The sequence below is a fragment of the Brachyistius frenatus genome, unplaced genomic scaffold, assembly GCF_029030835.1.
Source record: "Brachyistius frenatus isolate BFR_SWC_R1_liver_20210118 unplaced genomic scaffold, ASM2903083v1 Contig_3, whole genome shotgun sequence".
NCBI lineage: Eukaryota > Metazoa > Chordata > Actinopteri > Embiotocidae > Brachyistius > Brachyistius frenatus.
The window spans coordinates 4175413-4202915 of record NW_027210602.1 but is presented as its reverse complement, the minus strand read 5'-3'; the positions used below and the strand labels follow the sequence as shown (position 1 = coordinate 4202915).

General features: G+C 39.5%; 1 protein-coding gene across 1 annotated transcript in view; it reads right to left on the bottom strand.

Moving 5' to 3' along the window:
• Positions 1–27503, bottom strand: part of trabd2a (TraB domain containing 2A) — a 57335-nt gene that overhangs the window by 10243 nt on the left and 19589 nt on the right. Inside the window, exons 3-4 of the mRNA XM_069703988.1 lie at positions 20342–20488; positions 19546–19720 (exon numbers count right to left, since the gene is read on the bottom strand). Coding sequence (XP_069560089.1) covers positions 19546–19720; positions 20342–20488 — 322 coding nt within the window. The remainder of the gene's footprint in view (positions 1–19545; positions 19721–20341; positions 20489–27503) is intronic.

Genomic DNA, 27503 nt, shown 5'->3' with positions numbered 1-27503 from the left:
TTCAAAACTTCAAAAGGACGCACAGACGCGCGCGTGCGCACGCACACACACACACACACACACACACACACACACACACACACACACACACACACACACACACACACACACACACACACACACACACACACACACACACACACACACACACACACACACGAAAATGCAAAGGAGGTAAGCCATCAATTCTGTCATCTCCCCAAAGGCCAGTGTGTTTCGGGGGATCGGGTCTGCCTTTGAAGAGTTGAAAAAAAAATAATAAATTGCTTTTCTATTCTTGAGACTACAAACTTTTTTTTTTTTTTAAATCCTGTAAAAAAAAAAAAAATACACAAAACAACGAACAAAAAAAATAAAGAAACAAATGTGACATTTCTGTGCTTCAATTCTTAAAACTAAGAAGAAAGAAATTATAACTTTTTCTTTCGAGATCTTTAAACATGCAAGTTTTACTTGGTGTGACCAAATTGGGAAGTGGATTTTTTTTTTCCTAATATTATCTTGCCTTCATTTGAAAGGTACACTACTCCACTGGTCTCAGAATAAAGCAATTTCACACACTTTAAAAAGGGTACTTTATATGAAATGTGGACCCTAAAGTGAGGACGATGCTACAAGCATGTCACATGAGGACCATTTTTACAAGCATCTATGCTGCTTAACAAGAACATGTTTCATACAAGAAAAGGGAAAATGTGCCGCCTGCCCATGTGCCAAAGTCATGGAATTACAAACAAAAACAAAATGTAGACATCTTTGATTAAAAGTGATTGATGTTGTGGAAAGAAGTAAAAAAGTAGGAACTTAGAAATCATATTTTAGAAGGTCTGCATTTTCCACAAATTAGGCCCCATGTCTGACGTAGCCTTTGGCAACTGGCATCAACTTTAAGGTTTAAATATGCCATGTGATTTGTGACAACTGCCTTCCTCTGTTACTCTCGCATAGTGCTAATAATCAAGGTTTCTGTCACAAAGAAAGAAAGTTACTATTTGAAGAGGGAGTCAGTTACACCGCTTGTGATTTGACATTTTAACAGACTTTATTCAAATGCAAATCTTTGAGATTGAAGTCAAGACTTTTTGTATCCCAACATTACAAAAGACAATAAAAGGATTTTAATTTTATAGTTTATCCGAGGAGAGAAGGGATGAACCTTCTTCCTCTGTCCCGGTTGAATTATTTAAAACAAAAACAAAAATATCACTGCAGTTATTGGGGTATTGTGAGACATTTGAGTTAAACATTTTTTTTTTTTTTTTTTTTAAAAAGGCCCATCCTGTATGTCCCAGTTCCTTGTTGGATAACACTGGAGAGAACTGATGGTGTTTTGATGTTTTCAAGTTATATCAGTGCCGTCAAATTCTACACTGTCACTATGAAAAGCCTTAATGGTGATAAAACTGCTATGCAGCCATCGTCCCTTACACTTTGACACAACAAGCATGAATATCAATTTGGTGGTCACAGAGAAGAGTTTTAGACCAGTTATATCAGTTTTCATCTTACAACAAACAAAACACACAGGATAGCTGTGAAGCAGCTAATATTGTGTAGCTACCATGAATATTGTAGCATTGTTCTTTTTCTGCCGTGGTGGTTTCACAGATCGTTTCATCGCATGACTTTGTAGTTTTTCTTGTTATTGGTTGCCTCAGCAGATCAAAATAGAAACATGCCTTTTTATTCTAGCCATAAACAAATGCAAATGTTTATTTTTTTTTACTCGTTGTGACATTTCCACGATGTGTAATCTCAACTCAAACATTTTGATTTGGAGGTTACTCGAGTTTTACTCTCAAAACTTGCCACTTCAGTGTTGCTTTAAGGTCCCTAAGTAGGCCGTAGTAGTCATATTTATTTATAGGCTCTCACTCGAAACAGACCTGCAGCCCACGTTACAGCCCAACCCATGGCTTTAGAAGCACACTTCTGCAGTAACATGTGTGACATCTGACATTTATTTCCTCCGATTATTTATTTAGGCCAATTTCATACATTTTAAATCTACGAAATGGGCCAAAAATATGTACACCAATGCATAATATGTTCACTGTATGTCTATTTAGTGGCACTGAAAGAGGGGAGATGGTAAAGATAAAGACCCGGGAACGACCTGAAAGCTCTTATTCACAGCAAACTCCCTACATGCAGTCGTATTCATTCATGAATGGACTGCTGAGTTAGAGGGTCACAGATTAGCTCATGTCATGGTTATAAAACTGAGTTTACTGCACTTTTCTGTCAAGTGTCAGCTTTTTTATAACAATCCACAACAGTGTCTAACAATGAATGAAATACAACACAAAAAGTATTTCAAAGCCGTCTTTCCCAATAATAAGTACAGTCCAGTGTCTTAAAACTGTTTATCGACTGCTCGTTTGTTTGGTCAAATACATTTTGGAGGAAACAGTTGCGACCTGGATTGGGTTTACTGGCAACAATCATTTCTGTTCATAAAGTGGGACACACAGTAATGCCACAGAGTTGTAGGGAGGACATAGGAGTGTGTGGTTGGGTGTGTCAATCCCAACACTTCGCCACCAGAAGCCGAGGTCCACGGTCTATGTGTAGTTTTAAGAATAAAACACTATATTCATTTTTTTTTTTGCAATTGACTGAATAGCCCTCCACTTACAGGCATGTGAGAATCAAAGGTGGTCGTGAAACTCGTAAAAAGCGCAAAAAAGGATTCAAACGTCCTCATCTCGTATGGCAGTCCCTGAATAATGGTCAACCCTCCTACCGCCTACTGGTGCGTAACAGTCGCTTTTATACTTGCTTTCATGACCTTCATTGCGGTACGATGGTAACATTATCCTTCGTCACGTGACATTTACGTGCTTGTAAGTTTCACACATAAAGACATTGTAATACACACCCCGGCCCACTTCAGCAAAACGTGTAACTCCACACCTACACAGTCCTGAGTGTAGCTATCTCACATTCTGCAGTAGTAAACCGACGTGTCTATTTCCGCTTTGCCGTGATACTGCGTTGGAAACATGGCGAAGCAACATGGAGCGCTCCAGAGAAAAGAGCTCATGTCGATATAGGAAGGGCTCATTCTTAGGGAACAAAAACACAATGATTCTTAGCTTCAGAATATTTATATACTAATAAAAACATAACTATGAACATTACACATAATTTATTTTCATGAAAGGTGAAAACATTTTGTCTTGCCAATGGGGGCAACAGCTCAGGAAACGCCATGTCTCACAGTAGAGGGCATGGACAAACAACATATTGTCATATTTGGGGGACAAGTTGCTCAAATCAATACTCAACCAAGACGACCATTACTCAAAGGTTATCAAGTTTTTTTTTAATGAATATGACATGCAATGAACCTATACTTTAGGTGCCAGGATGGGATATTGTCTGTAAAAAATTGCAATAAAAAAGGGTGAGAAATGATAAAACATTTTTTTATTGTTGAGCGAGAATGAAATCTGGTGGTTTATGAAGTCCTGGTTGTAAAGTTGAAATAAGGTGGATTTCATTAATGAAGTTATTATAATGTTTAGGCATGATGTTTTATTTGCCTGGCTATCACACACAGATTATTATTTAAGTTGACAGTACTAAATAGGAAATAAAAGTTAGAAGCTATGGGACAGTAAGGAATACACACAGATCTGAAACAGATTTTTCTTAAACAAAAAAACCCTCTGCACGCTCTGAGCGTACCTGCACTCAGTCAGAGGAACACCACACAAGAACCACAGCGGTGTTCGTCCTTAAAAAGACATCCAGTCTCCACAATCAGCAGCTCAAATTATTAGAACATATGGTAAGCCTTAAATAGTGTTCCTTTTCCATGCACATCAATATTTACATTACAACTTGTAACCTGGGCCTAAGCAGCAGTTCTCATAACATTACAGCATGTTGGATAAACAAACGCTATAGGCAGCACTGAGGCCATTCTGCCCCATACAGCCTTTTCTTGCTGTTTATGTACACACGTTCGCTGCTAGTCAGCTGGTCCCAGCAGCCCATAATCACCACCACTGAGCACTGAATGAAGCCTTTTATTGAGGAGTGTGACAATAAGTTGTACGGTGTCTTTTCCAGTGTTTAGTGTGCAGCGTTTTGGTTTGATTCTCCACTGGAGGACACTTTTATTGCCCATGACATATAGCCACAATCGTTTGGATTGAATACACCTCACATTTGGGCATTTGTTTTTTTATTTCTATTCTTGTGTAGATATTTGACTACAGTGGTTTTAGGAACATCAATCATGCATAAATTACAGTACACAGACATAAGGAGAGCTATAAAAAGACAGAGTTAAGCTACTCAAACTATCGGCACAACAGAATGTTAGACTGAATGTGAAGATCTGACAGTTCTAGGACATCGGAAGTGCGAACCGGCCAACTGACTTTACTGGAAAATATCCCTTTTGGCTCGGCGAGCTGCTAACAGTCAAGTAAAACCTCAGTGTCTTCAGCTGTCACGGAGACTCAGCTATCCCTGAAAGTGACAGTCACGTCAAAGACAAATAACAGGAAAATCACTAGTTATCCGCTGGCATAAAAGTCACACGGTGGTTTTCAAACAATGCCAGCTCTATATTACCACACATATCAAGTATCTGGAAATGCAGGATGTGCTGACATAGCACGTTTACTTATCCCTGGCTAAGTCATAGAGTTATATGTCCTTGACGGACAGACAATTCCTCCCTGTGTTGAATTTAATCCTCATCTATTATCAGTCGGGTGCAATTTGTTTGAAAAGAACAGGAGACTGTTGGAAATCGTCTCGAAACAGAGGTGGTATGATTAAATGCTGTCGAGCTGGTTAGGTGTAATTACATGTGGTAGCATTGTAATGCAGTCGATCAGTCTTCACTTCATCATTCTTTAATAATGTAAGGATAAATAAAGATGTACATAGCGTACAGTCGACCATACTGTATTTTCTCCAGGTTATTTATGGTTTGATTCACTGATTTTAAAGCAGGCTTCATGGCTAATGTTTTTTTTCTTCGTTTGATGGAAACCAGACGATGAGTGTGCAGCCATGCTAACAGTTCTGTGAGTCTCTCCTGAACAGCGCTGCCAACTATTTCCAAGGAGCCAAAGACGGCTTAAAGAGTCTCTAAGATGTAGCTATATGTGCTAAATTACATATCTGTGAAAATAATAACATCACTATGTATATTCAATACTTTAAGGTAAGAAAGGTTAAACAAAAAACAATGCTGAGGTCAACTGACTCTAACAAGTTTTGTTATTGGCAATTGTCTTCCGTGCATCTAAATCTACTTCTAACTTCTTAAAGATTTTATATAGTATGTCTAAAACAGTTTATACAGTATTTTGTACTGCATGTATATTTTTGCTGACTGTGAAACCCAAGTGTCATGCATAGGCAACATCCAGACAGAAAATTAAGGACAAAAAGGAATACAAAATTGCAATAATTAAAAATGAAAGAGTCATGTAAATACTAAATCAAAATTAAAATAAAAAATTTAAAAAAGGAGGAAGAATTTCCACGTGAAAGCACATCATCCACTCTGAAATACTGGTTACTGTCTTCAAGTAGAAGGCAACACTTTGGCACAGTGACGTATTGGATGACTAACATGACAATGCAAACATTCTGATGTTCAGTTGATGCTATATTTACCATCTTAGTTCAGCATGGTAGCATTAACACTTTGCAATCACCACAAAATAAAGTACAACTGCAGCTGATGGGAAAAATATTCACTTTGCAGGTTTATGGTCATCAACTAAAAAGAGCTGTTCAAATTAAAATGTTGGCATGATGTCACTAAATACATTGTTAATTGGTCATCACATGATAACTATTGATCCTGAGGGGACACTGGTGTCTTTACAAATTTAACAGCAATGTAATCAATGGTGAAAAACAAAACTGTTAACCTCATTGCGGCATTAGATGAAAAGTTAGGGGATCCCAAAAGACATTAGGATATATTGCCTGCAAAGGATTAACGTCCATGATAATCCATAGAGATATTTCAATAAAAAACAAAATTGTTGTTTTGGTCATCCTGGACCAAAAACAGTGGAAGCCACTACTGCACCACTTGCCCGGCGGTTGAAGGTAAGTGCTGAGTGTTTAATATGAAGACATCTTAACCACAATTTGATTACTGCATAGCAGCAGTTAATGTTGTTTAACTTTTATAATTTATGTGACGTAGCCAGCTTGTGGTGTTGAGACTCACTTAATGTTAATATAATATATATCCTTGCAGGCACCAAAGTTATTTACCACTGGATGGGCTGCAGGAAAAAAAAAAGCTTTAAAAGTGAATTTTTTTTTGCCTGGAATCAATTTAGTATGATGTTACTTGCAAATGTATGTTGTCATTCTGATCCAAACCCCCTGTAGGATCAGGATACTCTAAATATAATAGCATGGTGGAGAAAGTCGGTAGCCAAAACCAAGATATGTTTGGTTAAATGAGTCTGCATACAAGGCCACAAATTCAGCTTTGGTCCTAAGAAAAAAAAAACTCTGTTATTGGAGCAACCCGCTTAAAATGTATAGCACATTACATTTGAGCTACAATCGGTTTCATCTCTTTATAACCTTCCTCTGAATCTAAAAGAAAAAAGTAATGGTACCTCTGAAAAACTAAACTGTATACGGATAAAAAGAAACGTACAACCAGAGAAGTCCAGTTTAAGGGTGAAACCGCTGACCAACTCATCTTCCACATGTTGTTTTAGATATTCTTGAAAACTTCTCCTGAAAATCGGGCCAATTTTCAATTCAAAATCCGCCAGCATGTGGTTTTGAAGATGCCAGCGACGGGATGATAAATGGCTGCGATATGGTTGTGACAATTTGAAAGAGCATAAGCAGGACGGATCGCATAAAACAGCAAGCTGAACACGCATTTGTTCCAAGAAATAATCCTTTGTTTAGTAGAGCCAAAGAATGCTAACATCTCAACCAACACCAAAATATCTCTCGTTCATAGTGAGACGCACAGTTCAGAAAGAGGCCAAATTCAATGGGTCACTCCTTCATTGTAAAATTCATACCGAGCACCATTTCATAAACAGATACAGCATGTCGAAGGAGCAACAGGGGGAAGAAGCAGACATGGGACAGATGTAGATGCAGACAGAAAACAAGACAATTCAAGACAGAAATAAAAACAAAAAGAGCAGAAAAAGAACTGGCTTTAACTTAAAAACTTAAAAGGAACAGACGTGCAAAACAAATGACTGTGATAGTTAGGGATAAGGACATCCTGTATTGTTTCTAGTTTTAGAACTAAAAGACACAAATGAGACTATGTCGAATTTATCTGGATGTGATGCCCGTGTAAAATCTATCATTCCAGCCTGCCGGTTTTCCAACCTTTTTTATTCCTGAGTTTCATTTTCTAAAACCAAACCAGGACAACTGAGTCTGGGAAATGCAGAAAACATCTGAAGAAATGAGAGCAAGATGTGAACTCTTCAACTATAAAAATCTGATATCAAACGTCAATCAGACGGAAATATGTTCCACCTCATCTGTAATTTTAACATCAGGACACTTTGTTGGTTGTCGTCACTAATTTATTATATTCAGAGTATCAAAGTCACGAATGTTTAAGACTAATGCTCTCTGAAAAAGCATCGAAGTGAAATGTATTATGGATGGTATTGTAGGGGAGTGTGGCAGAAATGATGTTGAGGTGTTTTGTTTAGCTTACAAACCAGGCTTAATGAATAAAATTGCATGTAAAGTGTATAATTTACTGCAGCGCTCTATGCACTTGTGAAAAAGAAAAAGATGGATCATTAAACATTTACCATTTTAATTACTTGGTCTTGCTGTTTTTTAGTTGTTTTCTTTTACCATGAATAATGTAATGTTTGTCATTAGTGTAAAAAACTGCTCAAGTGTCTGCAAGAGGTTTTCTTGAGATTGTGCCGAGAAACTTCAGCTTTGAATTTATATTGAGAATAAATTAAAAGCAGGGCACATAAGAGGTCTGTGGTGTGAGGTTGTTTTTTAAATAAACCCACACTCGAAAAAATGTTGGTGGCACACGGCACTTTGGAGCCGTGTTAGGGATTACATCTGTCAGGCTGCAATAGTCTCGACACTCTCTTTCGGTGCAGTCCTCACTTTTGCTCCTTCTGCCAAGAAATTATGGCACTTGAATACACACCAGCTTGTTCGCTGTGGTCGTATGAAAGAGCGATCAAAGTTAGAAAATTCTGTAAAGGCGAGCAGCTCTGACTAAATAAAGCAGCGCACTGCCAGCTCTGAATGTCCCCGCCACGGAATGTCTCATTTTTCTTACAAATACAGTCTCAAGGAATATTTCAATGATAAAAGAAAACTGTAAGAAGATTTTATGAGCAGTTTTAAGAGGGGTGGGGTAGAACTTGTCCACCTGTCCACCTACACCGACTTTAAAGTAGCATGAAGTGGAAATACCCCAGTAAAGCTCCTGTGCACTTTTCATATCCAATTCAGTGTCTTTTTGAAAGTAAGGCGCCATTAGACAGTGTTTGAATGTCCATGGTTGTGCAGCCTCTATTACTGATCCACATTCTGTAACTTTCCTGTTTGCTAAAGTATTTTTTTCTGTGCCAGTGAGGCATGGGACCGATGTTTTTCAACATGCAAAGGTTATATAAAAGCACAATGAAGAAATAAACAAAAGAAAGGATCACCATTTTTCTTTAGTAGATTTCTTGGTGGCAAGACTAAATTGCTTACAAATAAATGTATGACTATGAATGCTGCCCAGTAGAAACACAGGCAGCGTTCTTATTTCTTCAATGTTATAAAAACTTTTATCATTATTATTATCTTTTCTCAAAAGTCTGTTCACAATCTGAGGGACCGACAACGGGTTAAAAGCTGTGCGTATTAAAACTAAAATATGTTTCTATTATTCTGAAGGAAGAGGAACAAAAAAAACTGTTCAAAGACGATCTGCATTAAACTGGAGTAAGACATGGAGAGTGTCCGCCAAATGTCATAATCAGTTATATAACATTTTGGATCAAGAGCAAGTCGCAGTGCTCTCAAAGGTCTGATCATGATCATTAAGTCAGCAGGAGTCCTGAAGCTGTGTCAGTGTTACTTTTTTCATCCAAATCTTACCAAAATGTTCCTGCAGTTACATACTGTGGCCTCAAAAACCGCTTCCTCTAAAAAAAGAAACACACACGAGCCTCTGCGAGCTGTGGATCCCGCTGCGCGTCTCCGCTCAGCCTTTCAACTGTCTCAGGCCAGAAAAAGGATACCGAGGGGAGCTGCATGCCCTCTCACTTCTTAAACAGCATTCCACATCATCGTTGTTCTCTCGCAGCGCGTCCATCACAAACATGTGGCCTGGAGTGCAATTTAGTGCGTATCTAGTTTGAGTAATCGGCACGAGATCTTATAGATGTCCAATGAGGCCTGCGCATCATCTGTGATTTCGGTCTAAATTATAACTAAGAGCAGATTCACAGGAAAGAGTCCTGCAAATGTTCACAGGCTTTCTTTCTGGCTGTCTTGCTATCGCTTATTACTGCACTGTCAGTCTTTTTTTTTTGTTTCCTTTTTCTGCCAAAATTTGTTACTATAACAACATTTTCTTCTTTCTTTGTAAATTACCCTCGTGTTCACAAAATGTAGGCCTTATCGGTCTTTTCTCTATCCCTCACCAACTACAACCACAGTGCACCGTGGGCTTATTTTTCTAGGTCACCTGCCTTCCTGCAAATACTTCAGCAAAACAAGGCCAATTTTTACATCTGCAGCAAACTAAAACAGCCTTAACGAAGACGGAACGTTATGATTTTCTGATTAAAATGTCTCATTTGCTCCAAACCTCATATGATGCCAAACAGAATTTACAAAAGCCAAAAAGTCATCTTAGCACAAGGTAATTAAAATGGAGCCTGTTTGCATTGAATCCAGAATATTATTTAGTTACTGTTGCATTGATAGTAAGATAATGGCAGCACTTTTATTTTTTACAAAACTTTCTTTTTCCTTCATTTTATTTTCGGTTAAAATTTGGGACAGGTGAAACTCTTGATACTTTAGCAATTGTTAACAATAACTATAAATAACATTCTTCCCCATAAAAAAGTATTTTGCCCGCTGGCATGAAATGTGTTATTAAATTAGTGACTTCTCTGCAAAGGCTTTAACAGCCAAGATGATTAACTCTTACAAGAAACAATGACTATAGAAAATCCTCTTATGCCGAGGTTGTTTTTTTAAAAAAAACAACTTTTTAAAACATTCATATCCGTTTATATATACGCCCAGAAACTCTCATATTTCTGAACTCTCGGTCTCACCATGAAGCTAAATATAAGGTCTGGATGTATAAATAAAATGAAGCTAATTTGATAGTAGAATCTCCAACTAGTCCTCTGTGACATCCTCGCATCCTGCTCTACTTGTGTGATGGTACACACTTTGTGTATGGCCAACAACACAGGCTCATTCATACAGTGAAGCAGAAAACTCTCTCTCTCTAACTGAGTTATTGAATACTTTTTAGTTTCGCTGAAGCAGAGAGGGAGAGTGACCGAGAGAGGGAGAGAGTGGAAGCCACAAATCACACAAGTCATGTTTTCCTCTGTCTCTTCATATCTTCATCCCCTCTGGGTAGTGAATTGCTCTCCTTTATGTTTTCACCCTGAAATGAAAAGGGACAACTACTTCACAACAATTCCCACTCAAAATCATCAATAGATACACTGCTGCTCGCTCGCTAAATGTATAATTTTCCTTCCCCTTTCATATAGGAGTGAGGTATTTCTGGTCCAAATGAAAGCTGAGCCCCTGGGCACGCACGTAAAAAGCCTGTTCCAGGTGGATAAGGAAATACTGCTGGGTTTGAATGGGGTCAGGGGTGAGGAGTTCAACTCTTTCAATAAATCACAGCAAGCTGTTGTGACAAGCATTGACTGCTATGACTGAGAGAGGAGTGTGGGCTATATGAAATATGTCTTTCAAGTACAGAGAGCGAGGCCTTTGACCAGATGAGTGCTACAAAATGTATATGTTTAGGGGCTTTTCACTCAGCAGCTTAACAGACAGTTAGTTATGAAAAGTGTCTGACAGGTTTATCTTCCTTTTATCCTCCTTTAAGAAGAGGCAGGTGATACATTACAGATGCTCCTGACATCCGACTGGTTCCGTGTTATTCACGTTTATCTGGGTTGTGTTTAGGATCGTAAAAATGTAAACTAAGATTATGGACACTTCCGAAGAAAAAACACAGCATAGGTTTGTTTGGCTGCACTGTAAATAAATACAGCAGTTTCTCTTCTGTTGTATTTCCCACAAAGCCCAGTATCACGCCGAAGCCTGTAATACACCTGTCAGTCCACTAGGGGATACCGTGTCAGTGTCACTTTTTGCCTCACTTATGCCTGAAAATTACACACAGGGTTGAAGAAGGAGGTCATGTGATGAAGTACAAAGAATGAGAAAGTCCGGCACGGTTGGACAATACATACACAGGACTCTCACTTGGGAGACAAATGTTCAACTCCCTGAGAAGGCAAAAGTCAAGGTGAATTTATTTCAAGTTACGTATGCAGCATGACGTATATAGCTCATGTGACTTAAATGAATTTACATAAAGGTACTCATTCTAACCCAAACTATGATCTCTTCATAAACTCAACCATTTGTTTTTTGGTGCGTAAACCTAAGGCACCAAAATATGACACTCACACAGGATCATCTAGTGGTCTGATGGGTGTATTACACACTTTGGCGTGACACCAGATTGTCTGACAAGGTACCTACACAAAGTGTGTTTGGCCACCTACAAATTTGTAGCGTTAAACTCCACTTGCTGTTTTCACCAGTGAGCATCACAATTAACACCTAGTGCCAGCTGTTTTTTTTGGGGAACCTAGTCTTCAAAAACATTATAAACCTGCTGAAGTTTGAGTGCTTATTAAGTGACAGTTACCTACCTGAATTGTAAACGAAAAGTGGTAGTAATAGCGAAACATTTGCAAAAAGAAGAACAACAAATAACATGCAATAAAAAAAACTAAATCCTCTCTATTCCAGTAGAAATAAATCCGAGACGCCGTACCATTAAAAAATAAAAAACATTTTTCTCTAAAAAAAAAAAAAAAAAAAAAAAAAAAGGTTTGAGCATAAAGGTGTCATTCAAACCTAAATCCCGGACATAATCCAGGTTTGGCAGACGGTTCGCCCCTGCCTGCCCACTTCCCTGCCCAGTGTGTGGTAGGTCTGGTCTGGATTTTAATGGTGCTGGATGACATGTGTGTACTCGTGTCAGCGACTACCCCAAACAGTTGTAAACTGGCTGTTTATGAGGGTGAGTGCTGTGAAAAAGCACCACATTTTTTCGACTTTCACACCATCTGGGGAAGAAGAAAAAAAAAAATGAGAGGGCAGACGTAGTGCTCATAGTGTGAAAACACAGAGGAGGGATTTGGGCCAGGCACGTGGAAGGTTTAGTCTGAACAGTCAGGACAGAATTTAAATAGGTATATTCAGTCAATCAGCTATAGCGAGCCTCACATTTCATCCACACAGGGGTAGTTAAAGCTAAGTTTATATACAATTGCATGAGATAAAGGAATTCTCTTAAAATTACACTGATGCATTATGATAGTTACACATTTTGTTCCAGCTCTTCATTACAGCTATATGATGTTTACACTGAGGGAGATATTCCAGCAGTGAACAGTGGGAGTGGCTAAGCATGATGACGTTGAAGCAGCAGTTGCTAGCAGTTGTAGCAGTGCTAGAAACTATGGAGAAATTCAAACTGGAGCAAAAGCAATGCTTAAAATGTTTAATAAAAAAATTAAAAAAAAAAAAAAAAGAAGACGGAAAAAAAGCCTGCAATAGTCATTTACTGACATGGCATTGCACTCAGCTCAAATTTGGGAAGGGTGTCTGTTGTCACGTCACACACAATTCTGGTAAATGCTGATTGGTTAAAGGCTGCTCCAATAGTTTCAACATTGACCTGAGGTCTACGGCCAGTAGGATGCAACAACTGTAAACAATCCTCAATGGAGCCAATGGCCAGACCCGTATATTCACAAAGTGAAATTATGTCTGGAAGCCATGACATGCAATTTTGAAAGTAAACATGGTAAGTTGATTTGTATCTTTTACCACATTTTACTAAGAATATAACAGCATCTCAGTAAATGTATTTTTTTTTTTATTCTTATTTATTTAATGTATTGCAACGTATGTCTAAAATCTCACTTCTACCAGTAGTTCCAGGTCAGGGTTTGCCCGAGATGCACAGTATGAGTCAGTAAATGAAAACATGGGAGCCTGCTGGTTTTTTACTTTTGTTTTGTTTCTATATTCTTATTTTCAGATCAGATCGAAGGCTATTCTGCACCTAAAAGCAGTTTTCATGAAGTCATGCTTTGTCTTTACCATTATAACTGTGTCTGCAGACTGTGCTGACTCTTGAACTACACAGAACTACAGTCCATTAAGTGACTATTTCCCCGCTCCAGTAGAGCTACCCACACACTGACATGTCAAGGTGCTCCGTGTGAGTTATGAGTTCATGTCAGCCTCTGTCATGCCGCAGCTCACGTGCCAAGACATCCATTTATTACAGCCTACCCACCCACCGCACTAAACAGCTCGCTAACCGAGGGGTATTCACTTTAGCGGGGCCCTACCCAGCTAAATAGCAAAAGATCCAAAGGCAAACCTTAATTGTCTGTGAAGAGAGTCAAACATTTCAAAGTACAGTAACCGTTAGAGCCTGTCAACCACTCTGGCAATTACACTGCCGCAAATATTTAAATTTGTGGTTTTGGAGGGGAGTTTGGGGAGAATCATGGTGTACTAAGCAGCATCAGGCTGAGACCAAAACATGGTTACATTCAAGTTCAGCCTGGAAAAATAAAATAAAAAAAAATAAAGAGCAGGCAGAAACGGAGCCCTCAGCCTTCAGCGATATGTAAACACATCATTTTATTAAGTCAGGAGTGCCAGAGTATGGCAGAGATTATAAAGGGAACAAGGGTTCAGATTGTATACATGGATTGGGTTACTGTACCTATGGAGCAGAGCAATAACCGCTTCCATATGTCTGTCTGAACATATGGCACTTTTTCAACATCATCATTTACGTTGAGTGATGGGTGTGGTATTTCAGACAAACAGATGGGGGGGGAAAGACAAATTTCTCGGAGGTATTTACTTACAGTACAGTAAAGTAAAGCAAGGCATGACAATGCCCTAATACCGAAAAGCATGGAAAGACGGGGCAGCAGGAAAACTGGAAAGAAACTTCATATTTCTACGACTACTTTATATTCGATTAAAATTACTCGTCTCACATCACTGCAGGCCTGCTGAGATACAAATGCTTCGTGACAGAGTGTCAGAACTGGCAAATTTTATCTGTCAAAAATACTACTCCAGCCAGTAAGTAAGGTTTGGACTTATGTTGCTCAGAAAACATAAAGCAGATCACTGAAAGCTTTTCCAAACCCACAGTCACAACGAAGATTGAGGCAACATTTCTGGTTCCCTAATAACCCTGTTTTTGTTACATTTAACTCAAAGTTACGCATGACATGGTGACGAACTTTGTGCTGCAGATGTGTCATGGTTTGCTTCTAAAAATTATTTTTACAACAACGCAGATTACTGGGTGGTCATCATGATGTGTGCTGCATTAAGGCAATATTGTTGTAAGTAACTCTTATCATCTCCCGGTCTTTCAATTTACTCTTTCCTCTTATTTGTAACCTCTCTGAGGTAAAACAAAATCAGTCAGCAGAAGTCTTTGGACGACAAAGTGAGATGGAGACACAATTTAAGAATGATGGCGCAAGTGTGCAGAGTAATAAATGTGTGTGTGCGTGTTTCCCTGAGGCTGAATGTGAAGTCTGAAGTACTTAGCAGTGACCACTACTGCTTGTTTGACTGTTACCACTATTCTGTCCTGACCACTGAAAAAACAAATCTGAGTGCAGACTCAATAAGAGAATCCGTGAACTCAAACTGGAATGAAAGCACTTGAGTAGTAGTTGTAAGATTTTGCTGTTCTGCAGCCTAATGTAACACCTGCATTCAATGAGCGGTTTCTTCATTATTATTGTTACAAATTAAAGCAGAAAGATCTTTTAACATCTTGTATTATTGTGAGGCGAGAGCTTTTACCATTTTAACCAAGGACTCATTCCCTCTTAAAATGAAGACAAGCAATTGAACAATTTGTCAGTCAAACAGTTAGTTAACTGTTTTACAAACATGTCTATTTTATATTCCGTCCCATTAGCTTTTTTTAATTTATTTATTTATTTTTTTTTAAGTTAAAGACACATTTGGCAGGACCTTGTCTCCACTCCAGTGTAAGAAGTTCAGCCAAATCATAATCAATGACTTGAACAAGTCCTGTTTACAGCAGATATGCTGGATTTTTATCGATCCTTTGTCGGACATGTCACTCTCTGGCAAAGTTAATGCTAACTTTAGGACCAAGTAAAGTTCAGTTGCTGTTTAGTTTCATGTTTTGTAGGTTTATTTGCATTTTTAATTCTTTAATAAAAATCTATTCTTGGCTATCAACCAAATGTTAAACTGCTTGATTTACGTTTGTGGTAAATATTTGTATTCAGCATGTGCACTTACAAACAATTACATTACACATCGTATAATGTGTTCCAATTTCTAGTTTGCTGATTGCTCTGGCATTGGCATGTCAATTCATCTCAATAAGTGGCACATGGTTTCAGGCAAATCTGTGCTTCTGGGTATAAAACTCTGCGTGTGTGCGTGCGAGTGCGTGTGCATGTTGTAAATACAGGAAAAATCATTTGGGGGTAGAAATGTTAGCTCTGGTTTGGCAGTGTTTGACTGTCGACCATTAATGCTTTCTCCATAAACAATTTCCACCACCACCCCCTAACCTACAAACATTTTTCCCACAGACACAGCTGACAATAAAAAAAAAGCACATTTATCATATTTTCTTTGATACTGTTTCTTTTGTTCTATGACTTTTTCTTGCAGCCTAGGTCTGACGCTCAGCTTAATTAAGTTATGGTTTTTATAACACTTATTGATAATCTTCAAGGCACTTTTTTTTCATGTTTATATTTACCTCATTAACTGTCATCAGTAATCCCAAACAAACATGAATGCCACTTCGACTTTTATGCTTAACTCTTTTTCTTTCTTCAGTCTCCTTTGGCAAAGCCCAGTTGAAGTCTGAACGGGCAATTTGACAGCGAGTAAATTATAATGGATAAATTATTTTTTTAACTTGTTGTGGCAATAAAGCTTACTGAAAGCAAAAATGAAAACCCTCAACAATTTTCCGCATAGCATCAGTCAGGAATCTGCCGGTCAACCCCCGCAGGGTAGTTGGATAATTGCTCGGGAAGGAAATATACTAAATATGTCACTGCTCCTTCAAAAGACCCAACGACGCTCTAATGTCTCTGAATCCAATTTATTTTGTTGTCAAGACCGGATGAATTTCAGGTGATTGTGCATTTTCTAACACAGGATTTAACTTTAGAAGCTAAAAACTGAGTTTTGTCTCAGATTCTGGTCACTGCAACATGTCACACTGACAGGCAGTAAATTATTAGTTTGAAAATACACTAATACATAATGCTGAATAGACAATAATTGAACCTTTATCTGCTGAGACATCTTTTTGTACTGATTTTAGAGAGACATGAGATGACCACTGATATGCCCGGTCTCAGCTGATGGTAACAGGGAGGCTGAGTTCGCTGACATAATGGACGCCATTGTAGTGTGTGTGTGTGTGTGTGTGTGTGTGTGTGTGTGTGTGTGTGTGTGTGTGTGTGTGTGTGTGTGTGTGTGTGTGTGTGTGTGTGTGTGTGTGTGTGTGTGTGTGTGTGTGTGTGTGTGTGTGTGTGTGTGTGTGTGTGTGTGTACTGTGACCCCTTCAGGGATAATTAAGGACACATTTTACTCAGGTCGGTTTTGGGTTTGGCTTCTGGCTGGTGTGTGTATATATGTGTGTATTTTGTGTGTGTGTGTGTACCCTAATGTGCTCCATCCCTTTCCTTGTACACGTCGACCTAACCTGCCCTCTGTATGTCTAAGACTAGTGCTTCTTGGCTGATTGGCCGTATCGCTTTCACTCACCGGCTCTCACACACACATGCACACAAACATGTGCGCACGCACGCACGCACGCACACACACACACACACAAATACACACCAAGGTACACACCTTTAGAGACCAAGCCCTTGTAAAGGCGCCTCCTAAGGGATACGCTGTGAAATGTACTCCTTGTTAGGGTTGGAGTGTGTGAGTGTGTGCGTGTGTGTGTGTGTGTGTGTGTGTGTATGTCTGCTTTTCCTCAGCTGTTTCCTGCCAGCTCAGAGACCAACAGACTGTGAAGGTCTCTCTCTCTCTCATTCTGCTAAAAGCTCACTGCTTTTCTACTTCAAAATGACCAATGAAAACTCTGGACGACGATGTTTCTGACTTCATTATGAGGAAAGTCTGACATGATAAATGTACGCCACTAAAATCTGATCCTCTTTCCTGACACATCACATCCTGAAGAAAGTCAAATGGAATCTTTCTGCCTTTCACTGGAAACTTATCTCATAAACGTTTTTCAGGTCTTTGTGGTTTCATTGACTCACTGTAATAGTACCTTTATTTTTTTTAACCAAGATATGAGTATAACATAAAAATCTATGACAAGAAAAAATGGACATGTAATCTAAGCTTTTAGCCAAACTAAATATTCCTTAAATGATGTTGACACTGCTACATGTTTCCCTTTGATGACTGATTGTAACATGAGGCAACATTCATTCTAGATAATTTTTATTTTTGCTTCCTTTGCTCTTCCTCTTCCCTTTACGTTTGCTGTATAACGTGAAGAAATTTGTATTTCAAACTTGCATTAAAACTTATAAATAAAGTCTGATTTAAATTGATTTGATTGTTTGATTTTGATTTTATACACTTTATTAATCCCCGAGGGGAAATTTGTGAAGAAAAAAAATATTTGGTAATCACACTGAGTGGAAGTCAATAGAAACAAATCATTGATATCACTGGCCTGAATACAACCATATGATTGATATATGAAAGTCCAAAATTTAAAATGTATTGAAAAATGAAAAAAACATTAACGATTATTATAATTTTATCATTAACTATGTCCATAATCGATACATGGTTTATTCAGCTCCTTAAATGTGAGAGTTTGATGCTTTTCTGTTTTACATGTGATATTGAGCCAATTGAATACATCACATTAGTATGTGGTACCTGAATTTATAGTTGTTGTTTTTTTACGTGTTGGAAAGATGCCCCGTTATATTTTTGATGTCCGATATATAGCAGCCTCTTGTGTGAGACGGAAAACCTGCCCGAGTTAAGTGATCACACAAGAACCTTGTCTTCTTTATTAGGTGTGACTAATGAGATGATTGAACAACCAGAGGCAAAACAAACCCAAAAGGACAAAGCATGTGTGCCTTCAGTTTACACTGTCCGACCACGAAGCATGACTACAACGCACAGTGGAGACACATGCACTCAGAGGCATCCATGATTTATCAGAATGCTCTGTGGAATCTTCTCCGCTGTTATCTGCTCCTCTTCATCCTCCCTGGCTTAACTCAAGTCTCTTATCAGTCGGGTGACACTTATGAGGTTGCTGCATAGTTATAAAAGAATTCAAAGCATCACACTGGTGTTTGTAAATGACTCAAACAGGCCACAAGTCTGTTTCTGGTCAGTCCTTCATTGATAAACTTCAGTTTTATTGAGCCTCTCCTTTAAACCCCAACTATTTGGACCCAAAGCTAAGAAATACCATCAGCTGTAGATCAACGTGTCAGCCACTGATCAGCAGAGCTGCTTATCGGCAATCAATAAAAAATGTATTCTCATCATGAAAGTTGCAGATCGGGAACTGTTTTGAGAAAACTGTGAAATCCGAAAAGACAAAATATCTCATTTAGATGTCCAATAAAGGAAAGTGAGTCAGTATCAATGAATTTCTATGTATATTTGTGTTTCTATAATGTGAAAGGCTGTAGACCGACTTCCTATTTCAGAAAAAGCAGCAAAATCCACTTTTCCAATCAGAGGATTTCTGCATCCTCTTTCCTAAATTGTCTTTGTTTTCACCTCCTCTCCACGAGTTTGTTAAGCTGCTCAGACTAAGACGCCTTCTTTCTCCTTTGCAGAAGTGCTCTTCTAACAAAGACAGGAATCTAAGCCACACGGATAAAAGTAATCTTATTGAGAGCTTTGATGAATGAACATAGAAGTACAGACTAGTGAAGTTATCTTTTCTCTGATCTGTTATCCAGAAACACTGGAAACTTTGGATGCCTCTGGGTCACAGAAACATTATATTGACGTGTGAGTACATTTTTTACCTGGTATGGCAGGCTGCTGACTCTTAAAAGTAAAGAGCCTGCATACGGACATCATTTAACCAACCAAACACTGCACATTACCAAAGGAACATCATCAACTTTGATCAATTCTTTCTCATTTTGTGCATTTTAATTCCTTTATGTGACCACTAACCGGCTCCGAAGGCGAAGAAGAAGCTCTTGTCAGGATGTTCCTCCAGCAGTGCCTTGACCCTCTTGCCCATCCTCTCATTTCTCTTGTAGATGAGTTCCTGTCGGAAGTAGCTGTCTATTTCCTGGGCGGTAACCTGCTCGCTGGGTGGCAACGTCACATTATTGAAGTTAGGGACCTAAAGTGTCAGCAGTGACGTTCAGTCGGGCAACGAAGGGGAAAAAGACCAGAGGAGGTTCATTGTTTTTACTCTATGGCAAAACTTTGATTCAGATTTTTATAATGAAAAAATCTTAACACAAATGACTGATATTTTTGATTGCAACATGACACTCCTAAACAAAAGCCAAAAAAATGACAGTAAAAAAAAACTATTTGGACTGACACAGGTTTGTGTGGATTTTAAGGAGGAAGACGTGGCAAAGAGGATGAAGGAAAAGCAGAAAAATAATTTTGCAATAGTGTAGAGACACTTGTGGAAGGGAGGTGAAGGGGATGGTGAGATTGGTCAAAAGGTTAGTGGTGAAGGTAAAAGATCAAGAGTTGTGTCAGTGGGACAAGGGGTCAAAATGACTCTTATTATCTTACGCTTATTAAGTAGAGTGAAACTAGTCATGTGGCAACGTAGGTTAGATACAAAAAATAAGATTAGATCAAATGCAATAAAATAATCTAGGATAAAATAAAATAATCTTAGGAAAAAAAATAATTTTAGATCAAATAATTTAAGATATGATAAAATAAGACAATCTTAAGACAAGATAAGATCAGATAAGATCAGTTTCTTTCAAGAACTGACCTGTGAGGTGTCATGATTGAAGATGATGGAGTTGAGATCTCCACAGTTGTAGTGCCTGATGAGGTCTTCAGTGGTGTATGGGACTTGTAGGCTTCCTGCCCTCAAAGACTCCTGCTGTAATAAGGTCTGATTCAGGGCAAAGATCACCTAGAATGAAACAACAGCAACCAGTTATTGATCAGTTTATGTTTATACAATTTTTGTATTTATTTATTTATTTTTATTTATTTATTTTTTTTAAATTAGTCAAAGAAATAATGTGGCTCCTTTTCCATTCCTGAGGAGGGGTTATAAATGCAAGCATCTCACAGGTTGGCCATTGGAAAGCTTTCAGCGTTGACGCAGCAACAGCATCAAAGGTTTAGCTTCCATCAGAAATAACTTAACAGCTCTCAAGCGATAAAGGATGACCAGTGAAGGTTTAATGTAAGACTATTATCCATCTGACTTGTTCAGTGACGTCACAGTGTGTTCGTACGTGGTCAAAACCAAAGTGGGGGATGACAGAAAAAATATATATTTGAACCAAGATTGGCCATAAAATTGTTTGTAAATTCATGAGAAAAAAAAACTGTACGTCATTGATAATTTTGATTTATTTTTGTTTATTCCTGAGTGACAGAACCAAAGATGTGATTTAAGCCCATTGACTCGTTTAACTTCCTACAGGAAGGCGTGTGTGTGTGTGTGTGTGTGTGTTCCTACAGGAAGTTAAACGAGTCAATGCTTTAGATTTACTGAATTAACAATTAAAGTAAAGGATATTGTTTGAGTTCTTCCTGCCAAAAAACCCTCTCAGCTTTGCTGCAGAGATTCGGCTATTGTGCGAGCGTGAAATTGGCCACTGTTTGGTGAGAGAGGCCTGGTGAGCCTGCCGCCCTACGATCAGCGCATATGCATACATGCACACACAAAACACACACATCCATACATACATTCACACATGCGAGAGACAGACATACAGAAAGCATCGCCTCTCACCTCAGTACATGGTCTCCCTCTGATCTCTCCACCACACACACACACACACACACACACACACACACACACACACACACACACACACACACACACACACACACACACACACACACACACACACACACACACACACACACAGAGATGAATACACACACAGATGCACTCTGAATTGTAAAAACATGCAGACATACTATAGATACATTTAGTTCCACAGCTGACAAAACACATTTCCACTTTGACTGATTGTTCCCTGTGAGAAACAAGTAAACCATACAAACTTTCTTCTTTCATGGCAATCAAGATCAATGGCTCGCAGGGTGAAAGGTGTGCATGTGTGTGTGTATGTGTGTGTGTGTAGTCTCAGATCTTGTGTCAAATGAATTCTGTATTGATATGCATGCCCTTACGCCAACCAGGCCAACCCAAGCGGCTGTGTTTTTTTTCATGTTCTGTTTTCTAAGGTGCTCTGATGACACTTTTCCCTCTCGGCTGTCCCATTGTGGGAGCCTCGGTGTAGCAGGAGAGGAGGGCACCGTGGAGCAGATGCCTTCTTGTCAGGGGACAAAGAACCCCTCCGTCACCCTCTCTTCTGCTCTCCTCTGCGCTCCCTCCAGCTTTCATCGGCCGCGCATCAAAGTGGCGCTCTGCATATGAAAAGGGCCCCGTCTTTATGCCACGCAAATTAGCCTATCGCCGCCCCTCCCCGACTCATTTCACAAAAACACCCTCACATCTGTGCCACGTCCGTGAAGGAAGGCCCTCATCTGCAGGGTCTCCCCTTTTTTTTCAGCTCTCTCTTCTCCTCTTTCTCCGCTCGCCATGCCTTTCAGCCCCTTAAATTATGGTAGTGAAGGGAAGAGGAGGAGGAGGAGGAGGGGGGAGAAGAGGTGGAGGGGGGTGGGAGGGGTCAGTCATATATAGGCAGACAAAAAAGAAAGAGTTTTAAAAGGAAGGGGGGGGGTGTAGACAGGAGGAAAACACTGACAAGAAAGTGAGGAAGGAAACAGAAAAAAGGAGGTCGGAAAGAAAGAAAACCTTCAAGAGTGATTTCTTTCTTTGCGCTGTGATCCTCCTCTTCTGTTAGTGCACCGTGGGTCAGCGGGTGCATTTTCCCACTCGGCTCCTTTCATCAGGTTCCCCCTGTTTCTTCTTCTCCTCCACGGCTGCCCCCCCCCCCCCACACACACACACACACACACACACACATATATATATATATATAGACACACCCCTTGCTGATATCAAAGCAAGCGGAGCCAATGAAAGTCAATAATTGTCCTTTGTCATGGAAATGTCCCCTCTTGTTGAGCTGGAGTGGGGTGGGTGTGCGCAAACATCATCACATTCAGATTCCCACATGTGGAGATTTGGAGTGTTCAGCAGCTCGGTAGAAAAAATAAAATAAAAAAATCTTGCTGCTCTTGCTCTAGAGTGTTTTAAAGTTAGGATTTGCAATAAAGCAGCAAGTAAGCTTCGTAGAGGATCTTTTAAGGAGATAACACACAAATTGCATTTATGAAAAGATGGCAGCAGTTTCGCTTTAAATCAAGTGGAGGGAGTTTGCGCGAGACACAAATCCTGTCCTGTCAAAAGTTCCACTATAACACACATGCAATAAAACTGTTGATATCATGGGGTTTGATCCTTACCGTGACACATCTGTTACCATGACAACAAGTCGCCTGTTCCCTTGTCATCTTGCGGAGGCACCAGAAATGAACACATCACCATAAATTTGAAAAGAGGAATAACATTGGAACTGTCGTGGTGAGACGACGGCACAACCGCCAGCTGCTTTCAACATCAGTCCGCTCACATGTCACTTCATCCTCAGTATATTTCACCAACACTGCCGTCATTCTCACCGTAATCACACCACAAGCAAAAATTGACTTAAAGTATTAAATCTCAGCAACACATTTTGCTTATATATAAATGTCTAGTAAACTGTACGAGAAGTTATGTCACAATATGAATCTGGTGTAATGTGAACAGCATGTAAACATGCAGACATCCTCCTTGTATGGCGAAGCCTCTGTCAAACTGTTATCCTGATTGTAAGTGCTGGCACTGGTTGTAGAGAGTGTTTCAGAACCTTAATTTCCGATTCAGTTTTGATGAGACACTAAAGAGGAGCATGTGTGCGCCTGGATGCAACTATCTCTCCCTTTTTGTGTGTGTTTGTCCTCGTTTCCTGACCGATTGTGCGTCTACGTGTGAGCATGTGTTGTAACAAGTGTTTCCAAAAATTGTCCGTCCACACTGCCGACAAACCATGCACTCCCACAGACACATACAGCACTTGAAGCCCAATATAACGACTCCTGGCGATCTACCAAGTACCAATGAAGACTTCCAAACGCTCCTCTGTTTCCTCCCAACTCTGCGATGTTATCAGAGTAACACAACTCTCTCTTTCTTCCCCTCTTCCTATCATACACGCACATGAAGAGGTATGAGATAGAGAAGAGACCGGAGTACGATTTCTAACAGAAATCAGAGGGGAAAAACAAAGAAAAGTACAGACAGAAAAAGAGGAATAGCTCTCAGTGCTGATGTTATCAATGAAAGCTCAGAGGAGAAGCGCGTAGATGGAGATGAAGGCGGAAACGAACAGGCAAGAGATCCTGAGTTACTTATGAGTGATGTTATCAGTGAAATGTCAGTCGGCCCTAAAACAAGACCCGTCAGGAGTGCGGCAGCACTGGCAGGATTTTACAGAGCAGTCACTATGAAACTTTCTGCCGTCAGGTAGTCCAACATTTACACACCAACACCTGCTCGTGGATTTTCTTTGAAATGCAGGAAGTAACGTGTCCTTTTTTTTTCTTTAAATCTTCCAAACAAGGCAGGGTCAGGTTTTCATGAGCAGAAGAAACACTTCTCTTCTCTTCTCTTCTCTTCTCTTCTCTTCTCTTCTCTTCTCTTCTCTTCTCTTCTCTTCTCTTCTCTTCTCTTCTCTTCTCTTCTCTTCTCTTCTCTTCTCTTCTCTTCTCTTCTCTTCTCTTCTCTTCTCTTCTCTTCTCTTCTCCACAGTGAACAGATGCATCAAAAGTGAAGCAGAATAGAATACAACACTCATATGCAAGCAATTATGGTGGAAACTGGTGTAGCTAACTGGGGATATTAAGGCCAACATTTACCTATGTATGTATATCAATGACTCTGTCAATGATAAATGATCAAATAAGTTTTACATTTGCAAAGATAGCGATGTCAACAGAAGTGAAAAAGGCATTATGGCTGCAAAAAATGGGCTTTGTTTTAGGAAGCAGGCACTCACTGACAGTCAGAGACACACACACAGACACACAGACACACACACACACACACACACACACACACACACACACACACACACACACACACACACACACACACACACACACACACACACACACACACACACACACACACGCGCACACACTACGCGTACATTACACGTACATAAATCTTTCACCAGTGCACAAGCGGTCACTTTCTGGCTGAAAACCTACCATTTAAACACAGATACACACACCTGTCACTTTGAGTTATCTGTATTGTTTCTACACTCCATCCCTCTATCCTCACCTTCTTTTTCTTCCCCCTTTTCTAATCTTTTGTACTCCCTTTCTTCTGACTCTCTCTGAGCACATTTTCTCTTACTTTCCTCCTCCCTTTGGCTACATCTCCACTCTCACTCACACATCCATCCTCCCATCATTTCATCCCTCCCTTCCTCTCCCCTTTGATCCTGTATATTCCTTCCATCCATCTCTCCCTCCCTTTCTCCCGCTCTCCTTTGATCCTATACATCCCCTCTATCAGCCAGGTCTTTTAAGATTTGACCCTGCATTCCTCGGGTCACTAATGACCTCCTCGCTGCCTGCGTGCGTGCGTGCGTGTGTGTGTGTGTGTGTGTGTGTGTGTGTGTGTGTGTGTGTGTGTGTGTGTGTGTGTGTGTGTGTGTGTGTGTGTGTGTGTGTGTGTGTGTGTGTGTGTGTGTGTGTGTGTGTTTTCATGCATGTAAGTGTGTATACACCTGTACAAGATTAGGTCTTTTCTTGGTATGTTTGTATGTACATGTATGCCTCCGTCCATGTACATGTGAGCGTCCATGTACATGTGAGCATGTGTGTGTGTTTAAATGCTTCATCATCATGGATTACTGCAGCCTCCGCGGAGCTCAGAGCCGACCTTTGAAGACGGGTTTATTAATTTTACAATACGATCCGAAAGAAAAGGAAAGCAAGGAGAGAAAGAGGAGAAAGTAAAAAAGAGGAAAAGAAGCCAAACCACACAGGGAAAACTCCCTGGGCCTTTGAAAATAATCACGACCAAAAACTGTTTTTCCCCATCTTTTTGAAAAGAAAATCCATCCCCGGATATAATTGATATATCCTATTCCTTTTGATCTGGGACAGTTCAATCAATGAATGTTGACATGAACAGCTCGCAGAGCCAGATACCTGAGGTCTGTGTGGCACAGAGACACAAACAGACAGACCCCCCCCCCCCCCACACACACACACACACACAATGTCTCTTCTTGACAGTTTTCACTGGAAAGGATATATTTAAGCATTATTAAATGTATGATGTATTTTTAAAATCATTTTCTGAGTTCCAAAAATATTTTTTGATCTATAAACCCCCCAGAGTGCACTACGACATGTTCACATTCCTAGTTAAGGTTGATCAAAGGCCCCAAAAAAACCTATTTGCAATGACAAAAACAGAGAAACACTTGTCAGGTGAAAACCTTGAACCACTGAACGTTTGACATTTTGATACGTGTTTTTGAAAGGTTGCACCAGTTAAGCAATTATTTCAACCCATCTGCCATGAAACTGTTAAATGCTCATTATGTGTCGATATTTTTTTTGTTTTATTTTGTTTTGTGTTTTATTTGATGTTCAAGTCAATGTGCACTATCACAAAATCTCAAATCTAATTACTGATACATTTTCTGCGACTTTCAGACGAGGTAACGTTTTACATGAACCCCCTTCTTACAATGAAAATTAACACTTTTTTCTACGTAGATCACACAATGGCTTTGTACCGTTCAAAATGTCTCCATACCGACATCGCTACTGAAATTTCAACTTTGATCTCCCCACTCACCACAACCGGTTGAGGTAGATGGTCGCCCACCTCCGAGCCTGGTTCTGTCTGAGGTTTCTTCCTGTTTAAAAGAGGTTTTTCTCCCTTAAAGGAGTGTTTTTTCCTCATAGTTTACGTGGAAATTGTTAAATTGTTGGATTCTTCTGTATGACGTTGTAAAATTTTGTTTTAAGGACTTTACTGTGTTCAGTGCCCTAAAATAACCTGTGTTGTTATTTGGTGCCATATAAATATAATTTAATTAAATTGAATTGAATATATACCAGTTCCTGAATGATGCTATTTTGGATACCAATTTCATAAAATCCATTTTAAGAAAAACAAATTACATTACATATTACGCCACAAACCTTTCATTTCCATGCAGTTTAGATTGGGAGCATATAATCCTGGTTGTTTTCTGTAGCTACAATATACAGATGTGCCCTAAACACCTAAAATCCAAGCTATCGCTAGAAGTTACAATTTACTGATGTTCTCTAGATCACGTACTGTCGGTAGATGCTAGCTAGTTGATTCCAGTTAATGCAATGCGCACAACTCAGACAGATATGTAGCCACAAAAAAAAAAAAAAAAAATCCGTTTTAAAAGGGTGAAATAAGTTGAAAGATGAAGCACAGTTATTTATCTGCCCAAAAAAATATGTATTATCGTGGGGATGTAGCCTTGATGTCAAAAGGCATTTTTTCAATAGTAAAATTGAAGCAATTCCAAGTCGGGTACCCGGCCCTCAATCGCGGCGACTTCTGTGAAACCAGTGGCAAAAACACATAAACCACATGCATATGAAACTGTGACTACAGTTCTCCTTCTCTTTCTGTCTGTGTTCTCTGCGTTTTTCTCTCTTTATCTCTGTCCAAAACCTGACTCTATCCCTCCCCTTCTGTCTCGCCCTATAAAAACATTCTTGCGGGGTGCATTTACCTTGGTGCCCGGACGCGGCCAAATATTTAGGCTGTCACAGGGAATCAGCCTCAAACCAAATGGCTGGAGGTCGGTGTGTGTCTGTGTCAGTATGTGTGTGCGTATTGAGGATTGTGGTGATTGAAACGTCAACTTGTCAAACCCCCC